An 8,080-nucleotide genomic window follows, 5' to 3' on the forward strand; every position below is an offset into this window, starting at 1 on the left:
TGAATGATCCCTTATTTTAAACTGGTGCTGGGCTTCTTTTGATGCACTCATTTCTTTTTCATTTACCTCTTTTCACTCCCTGTGGATTCATACATCACAACTGCATTTAATCACTAATAATGATCAAACTCTACTTTCACTTATTGTTTGGATTTAGTCTTTTCCCTTACCTCCAATCATCTGCAACAGATTCCTGCCAAATACCTGTAGGGATTATTAAAGTGTTTATTAAAGTGTTCCGATTCTGATGATTCTGTTGGAGGCTTCATGTTTTTTTCTTCCCACTGTCACTAAGTGTTTGCTCATTTCTGGTTGTTGAGTTCTCTCTAACATTTAAGTAACTTTACCTTACAGTATAAATTGCCTTGGGGTGACTGTTGTTGTGATTTGGAGCTATACAACAAAATAAAATTGAATTGGGTGAAACCTTAGGATTAATTTAAACAGAAGCTTTTCTTCATTTGTTAGTAATGACACAAGACGAAAACTCTTTTTCTGAGGCACATTCTCAAGTACATAATTTAAACGGGATTATACAATGTATGGACGACAAACAACATAGAGAACATATTGAAATCGGAGTTCTTCACCATTTAAGTAGCTGAATTTTAACTACTTTAAATATTGCTATTAACCAGTTAATTATGTTAGGCAAGCTAGTGATGATTTCGGTCGATATTTCCTCACATATCCAAGATTTAATGCTTTAAAATGTGTACTTTGAATGGTTTCTTCTAGAAAACAACTCCTAAATGTCAAGTCTGTTGCACAAATACTTTTTAAAATGTATTTGATATCATATCCTAAAGTTTTAGACGAAACTGAAACTTCGAGTGGATTTGGTACGTTTTGTGAACAAACAAAAACAAATTTAAAAAGAGTGCGTTTTCTGTGTTTTCGGGAAATGTAGTTTTCAAAATGTACAACCAAACGGATGCGAATGTGTCTAAAAACTACAATTACCTTCAAGAGCGTGTCTTCTTGCACATGCGCATTACCAAACAAACGCAAACTAATAAAAGGTAGGGCTGTCCAGACCGTTGTAGTCGGTGCTCTCAGCTAATGTGGTAAAATCTGTAATCATCTGCTTTAATGCGACGTTTTTTTATCCTGGTCACGGTAAAATATATTCGTTAACGTGAACGTTGTGAGATTTATCAGTGGAAGACAACGGGAGACGAAAAAAAATCCGTATTTGTCTGCAGCCCGGAAAGGCTTCTACCGATCGACTTAGCTAACACTAGCTAGCAAAAGCGGTACATACCCGGGCCCAGGCCGGCGGCTTTCTCGGATACCAAGGAATTTTGAAGTTTCCTGGCTTTAAATATTTAACATATTTAAGCGTGATGGCTTGTGGAGCGACTCTAAAAAGGAGTTTGGACTTTGATCCGTTAATGAGCCCTGCTTCCCCCAAAAGGAGGAGGTGCGCCCCGGTTATGTCTCCAGTGTCTTCACCGCAGAAATATCTGCGCATGGAGCCATCGCCTTTCGGGGAAGTGTCGTCCAGACTCACCACGGGTAAGAAATGATGTCTACGTTTGATTTCACGGCCCTCTAGTTTTCTATATTTATACCACGCTATATTAACAAGTATTTCCAGTGGCGTACATGATGTAACGCTCCAAACACGATTGTGTAAAGTTAAGACAAGCATTGTTATATTTAGCGCAGCATGTGGTGGTTATTTTGTTATAAATTCAACTTCCATCGAACTTTTATGGCTTTATGAAGAAATATTGTTTGGTATTAATGTGCGGGGAGGGGGGGGGGGGGATAGTAAAAGAATAATCTCTTACAGTTTAACTGATTGATTTAATGTATTTGTCTACAGTCGGGATATACATTAAAATAATGCCAAGGCCATACTTAATGATCATATCTGAATACTGCAGCGACTCTGTCTCCATACAATCACAGCACCTCTATGTAAAGATCTCATTTAATGCTGCTTCTGTCTTTTTCAGAGCAAATTCTACACAACATTAAACAGGAGTACAAGAGGTTTCAGAAACGGCGACACTTGGACAGTGCTTTCCAGCAGGCTGAAGGCTGTCCTCTGGACCTGCAGAACATTCCCGGTGGATCTGCCTTACCAGGTAGCTATACCAGGGTTGTTTTTGAATAGGCTTGTTTTGCTGTAATCCATGAACTTCCTGTTTGAGATCAGGGTTTAAAGGGTAATATAAATGTTTAAGTCAGTTGCATGGAGTGTGGATGAGCTTATTGTGAGGGATTGTTTTGGGTTACAAGCCTGATTTTTCTCATTTTTCACACTAAATCATCACTTTTCTTTTACTGCTTTGTTTTTTTTTATATAACATTGCTTGCTTGCTGGGAAATCCTGCTGCCTAAGGCAACTCCACAAAAAGGCAGAGGGAGAACAGATGACATTCCTTCCTTATCCTTTCACTTTCTTTTGATTTTGTGGGTGGGTGGGTGGGTTTTTTTTTTTTAAATTTTTTTTTGTGTGTAATTATCCCAGATGGGAGTGTACAGCAGACATTGGAGACTACAGATGGTAGAGGCCCTCTGGGTCTTGAAATTACACTTGACTTAAAGTGTATATGCTGTACTAATACTTAACTGCAGTCAACAGTGGTGTTAAGTCTAAAAATAAGTGTCAATGGCACATTTGCGTGACACTACTTCCATACATCAGGGTATTCTGTCATCAGTTCTTTATTTGAACTGTTCAGCTTCACTAAAACATTTATCAAGACGTGCGATAATTGTGTTTAGTGTTGTTTTATTGGTAACATAAATGGCCTTTTATTCTACCAATAACAGTAACAGAAATATACATCTTGGTTGAAGGTTGGGATGTAAAAAAAATAAAAATAGACAGCAATCACAATTGGTGTATCACAGATAATTTTCTTTTATATGCTTAAAATGAGTGACAAAACCCATAAACTCACCAAAACAGTGTTTACATAGGAATGTTTGGGGGGTGGACAGATCATAAAGTGAAAACCAGATGTGTTTTAGAGTAAGATTAAGACCTGACAGCAAAGCATATGCACTTGTTTGTTTTTTAACAAGATTTAGGGCAGATGAAGTGTTTTAAACTGTAATTACAGTATGAGGCTCAGGTTAACGTATTCGACTTGACAGCAGGCCTGTTTTGACTATATTTTAGTTTTTCTCATCAGTTTTAAGTTGCTTTGTTACAACCCTCTTTTCTATTAGCGATTTGTGGTTCCTAGCTATTATCAGACAGATTTAAAACAAACTTATAGAAAAACATGCTGGAATAAAACTATTGTGTTGCTCTGTTGTGTTTAACAACGAGAACCTGCAGCCTGCTCGTCTCCTACTTTCCTGAGTGTAGAGAAAACCACCACGAAGTATATGTGTGTGTGTGTGTGTGTATATAGATATATAGATAGAGAGAGAGAGATATCTCTCTCTTTATCTATGTATCTCTCTATCTATAAAAAAATTAATTAATTAATTAGAGGTGGGAATCACCATACATCCCACGATACGATATTATCACAATACTTGACGTACGATACGATATTATTGCAATTTTTAAAAAATATTTTGCAATATTCAGATTCTGTACACAAAGGTAAACTTTATCAATATTCATTTTATCTAATATCAAAGTCTCACACTCAGTCTTTCTCTCATTTCAGTTTTATTGTTGACAAACTGGACGGTTTGTATTACAGTCTAGTCCAACTTAACTGAATGCAACCATCTGGTACAATTATAGCTATTCTGAACTAAGCAATTTATGAAAACTATGCAGCCCCTTCAGCAACTGAAGAATTTGAAAGTAAATTAAAACAAAATATAATTTTACATTAAATAAAAAAGTTTTAAACTTAATTAAAATAAAACATGTCTTAAATTAAAATAAGTAAACTCATGTTTATTGCTGCAAAAAAATAGTTAAACACATTTGGACAGTGAAGGAATGTCAGGATTCTTGCTCAGAAAAAGGATCAACATGCTCTGAAGTCAGAGCATGTTCCAGTCCACAAAAACTTTTTTGTAACAAAATATCGATTTCTGCTGTCCCTGTATCGATACATTATTAGCAAACAAAATATCACGATACTGTGCGTGTATATGGGAGATAGATATAGAGAGGGATAGATAGATAGATAGATAGATAGATAGATAGATAAAACAAACATGACTGTTTTATGCTTACTGCACTGCCACACTTTCTGAAGTAGTCCACTGGTGCTGCTTTTATACTCTTGTCATTAGCTGGTCTCATAGCCCACCATGAAATAGTCTACTTCCAAAAGGCATTTGCAGTAATGGTTCATGATTATGGACACTGTGGCTCTTCTTTTTTTCCCCCCTTAACTCGGCACAATTTTGTTAAGTAATAGGAAATATCTTTGGCCAGAATCTTCAGTGGGGAGGTGTCACCATGGCAACCAGGAAAAACAAGCTTAAAAAGAGCATTGTATTATAAACCTGTCATCTGTCTGGCATGACTCAAAGTGTGGCCTCTGGTGTCAGCAGCGAAATGGTTTACTCTTCCACAAAGCGTGCCAGCCTCCAAATGTGGACGTTTAAAAAGTGGAAAAATATTAATATATATTAATTTTGTGTGGCTAGTATTGTGACTAGTCAATAGATTAGGGGTTGTGACTGTTTCACTAACTGCCGAGCGACTGCGTTGCATTAATTATGAACGTGTAGGCAATCTGTCACTGTCTGTGACATAGCCTCTCAGCAGAGTGTCTATTCACACAGTGAGGGCACGATTGATGCAGCACATCACCATGCTCACACTGTTTTGGAGTGGTTCCAAAAACGTACAAGCACAACACGTTGCAGCTTGTTAGCCCAAACTCTATTGTTAGAAACAAAAGTTAGAAAAATAATGTCGGCATGACTTGAGACTTGTAGGCCGTTTTGCTGGCAGCAGAAATACCTGATTCGTGGTGCAGTGGTATCAAATTAAGGCAAGACTGACTGTGCTTCCTTTGCTTTGTTTGAAGCAGGCCTTTGATTTGTTAGCATGAAGCTGGCAATTTTTTTTTTTTTAAATTTCTTTCTTGCTGCAGGCTGATTCTCTGGGCTATATTTTGCCTGTAGTGTTGTTGTTTTTTTGTTTTGTTTTTTTTGATATATATATATAACTTACATGTGAATTACTGACTCTTTCAACAGGTACATCCTCAGGTGCTTCATCTCCTGCCAGGAAAGAACAGCCTTTGTTTTCCCTCAGACAAGTTGGGATGATCTGCGAAAGACTACTGAAGGAGCGAGAGGACAAAATCCGTGAGGAGTATGACGAGATCCTGACGACAAAGCTTGCAGGTATAGTTTTTTTTTTTTTTTTTTTTTTAAATGTTATGTTCACGTGCAAGTAATCCAAACTGATTTTTTTTTGTTTTCTTTTAAATAATATTTGATTTATTCCACTAGAGCAATATGATGCCTTTGTCAAGTTCACCCATGACCAGCTGATGCGAAGGTTTGGAGAGCAGCCTGCAAGCTGTGAGTGTATATTTTTGCTGTTAAACATTTCTGTCATATTAGCCATAGCTATGGTATTTGCCTCTTGAGAGTGCAGCCTTTTCAGTGTGCCCAGGCATATCAGCTTATGCTGATAAAAGCCTCAGAGTCAAGCCAACATGAATGAAATTCAAATCGTAGGTGATGTTTTAGCTTCTTAGGGCTATTTGTGTGAAGGAAGAACTCACATTTTAAGCGGTAGCAACCAGAACTAGTTAGTTAGTGCTCGCTCATTTTTCCAGAATTTGGTTACAACTGACACCTAGTGACTCATTTTCTATATTCAGGTGCTGCAGAGGTGCAGTGTTTTGTGGGGATGTCATTCAAACAGCCCACCAATCTTAAACGGCAAACCGATGATATAACTGTGATCGAATAAAGAGGAACTGGACTTTGCGATATTTATTTAAACTTCTTCATCTGCAAACATCTCTCAAAACCTACTTTTGAAAAATGTTTGTGGTGCATAAACTGTATATAAATATTCAGTCCCTCCTTGTCCACCGAACCCCTCTATTGAGGGCAAAGCCTGCAATATTTGGCCCCCTTAGTGGTGCTGGTGACTTTTCCCACATCTGCTGTGTGGATTGTGATCAGTTGATCAGTTTCTTGTAGACGTGGTAGGGCTCGACTTATTTATTGACAGGTTGCTGTAGGCTATTTGCAGATGTATCAGTATTTGTATTTATTAATGGCCAGTAAATGGTAGTGGGTAAAAGCAGTAGAGACAGGGCAAACACCCTTCAACCATGTTATGAATATTGACTTTGCATAGTTTGTCCACAAGAGGACGCTCTGTAACTTCCATGTTCCATATTTTGCAAACACAACAGCCAATCCTGTACTGGTCAGGCTTTTATTATTAGCTTAATCATTTACCAACATGCTACAATTACTTTTTTTTTTTTTTTCACAAATAAATATTCATAGAAAACAAAGAAATCTGTTTTTTGCGTGTTAATATAGAAGATGTTAAATTAAAAGTAATATTGAAAAGTAAATTTTTAAAAACAAAATGCAAACAAAATTTTGAGCTCTGCATGTTTGCACGTTGAATCCCATTTATGAAGTTGTCAGTGCAAACATTTTTGGCTGAACTTTTGTTAAATGTCTTCTAGCTTAGACAGGATTTATAAACTGTCTTATTAAGAACAGTTCCTGTCTGCCATCTCTTATGTGTAATCGTTTATTCCTTTTTTTTCTTCCATAGATGTTTCCTGAGGTTGGCGCCCAAATGGAGTACCATTTACTGCAAACTAATCCAGGGCCTCACTGGGTCTAGTTGGACTTTTCTCCTAGCTGTGCCATATCGCCTCTATGTGGACTCTCTGCCTCAGGCATCAGTTAGTGGCACTGATGTTTGCTGTTGCCTCCAGAGTTTGGAGGGCGCCCTGCTGCCTTCATGTCTGAGGACCCGCTGTGGCTCCACCCGTGGCCTCTCCACTGCCGCATCGATATTTATTTGGCATTGTTCTGATGCCTTTGTGAAAGGCTGACTGCCACCACTCATTTGACCTTTTGATTTCACTTTATTCTTTATCATATTGAGTCGTTCCACAGAGAGGATGTTACTGTCGCGGCTTTTCTGTATGTACTTCTTTGAAAAAAGGAATGGCTGAAGGCAGCTTTCAGACTGACTTGAGGAACAGTTGTCTTGGCTTGTTTCAACATAGTTTAAACTGTACTGGTGATTACTGCTTTTACACTTGTATACACTGTATATTTTTATTTTTTTGCTTGATGTGTGTCCATTGTACCATAATTTCATGGTTTTATTTGCTGTAGGTATAAAGGGGCTTTGATTCAAGAAAATCAAACAAATAAAAGTCTTTACACAAATGTTTAGATTGTCGGTTGTTTGTGGGGGTGGGGGGTTCTTTGTTTGTTTGTTTTCTAGCCTTTTACTCTTACTATCACTTGGTAATGGGCTTTGCCATTGTGATTTGTTACTTGGGGGTAGTTGTTGCTCATCTCCCAGGCCACAACCACACTCAAGTCATTCATACGTTCTGTAAATGTATTTAAGGCTTGGGGCGATAACATTCATTAGGATAATAAATGTGAACGCTAAACACAAAATGACAATATTCAGCTGAAAAGTTTTGTTTTTTTTAAATAAAATTCGGCTCTTATATTCTAAGAGCCATAAAAATTGCAAATCTTGCAGTACAGTAGCAGAAAGCTTAAGTAAAAAGAAAATTACATTTGGTAATGAAAGAAGTAAAATCACTGCGATGCAGGGATTATTGAATCATTGTATGTTTATATAGTAGTTATGGTGGGGTATTCCATGCTTGAATTTAACGCATCAATTTGACATTGGTCTTGTTTATATGCATCAAGTTCAGAAAAAAAGCATAAATTTTGACTTTGAAAATCACGCAGAAGCCCTGATATTGATCGGATGTTATCTCCTCAGTAATTCAAAGATGAGAAGACTCGAAAAATGGAGAAATGTAATTACCCAACTTCTCCGTCCAGAGATGGTATTTGGAATAGATCACAAACTTTCCAGTAATCCGCGGGACTATTTTTCCTCCATATTTCTAACTTTCATACCTCCTGTTAAAGGTCATTTAAAATCACCAAA

At 37.3% G+C, this 8,080-nt stretch overlaps 1 protein-coding gene across 1 annotated transcript; it reads left to right on the top strand.

The window, feature by feature from the left end:
* The first annotated feature begins 1,012 nt into the window (after positions 1 to 1,012).
* On the top strand, positions 1,013 to 7,329 carry akirin2 (akirin 2). The gene is made up of 5 exons (XM_085382324.1): positions 1,013 to 1,518; positions 1,965 to 2,096; positions 5,143 to 5,292; positions 5,401 to 5,472; positions 6,701 to 7,329. Exons 1-5 carry the CDS (start codon positions 1,347 to 1,349, stop codon positions 6,709 to 6,711), a joined length of 537 nt encoding a protein of 178 aa, XP_085238450.1. The 5' UTR covers positions 1,013 to 1,346; the 3' UTR covers positions 6,712 to 7,329.
* Positions 7,330 to 8,080: the final 751 nt, after the last annotated feature.

Source organism: Rhamphochromis longiceps, linkage group LG15 (genome assembly GCF_057381845.1).
Source record: "Rhamphochromis longiceps isolate RC_006_pf linkage group LG15, R_longiceps_female_GT1.1, whole genome shotgun sequence".
NCBI classification, from domain to species: domain Eukaryota; kingdom Metazoa; phylum Chordata; class Actinopteri; order Cichliformes; family Cichlidae; genus Rhamphochromis; species Rhamphochromis longiceps.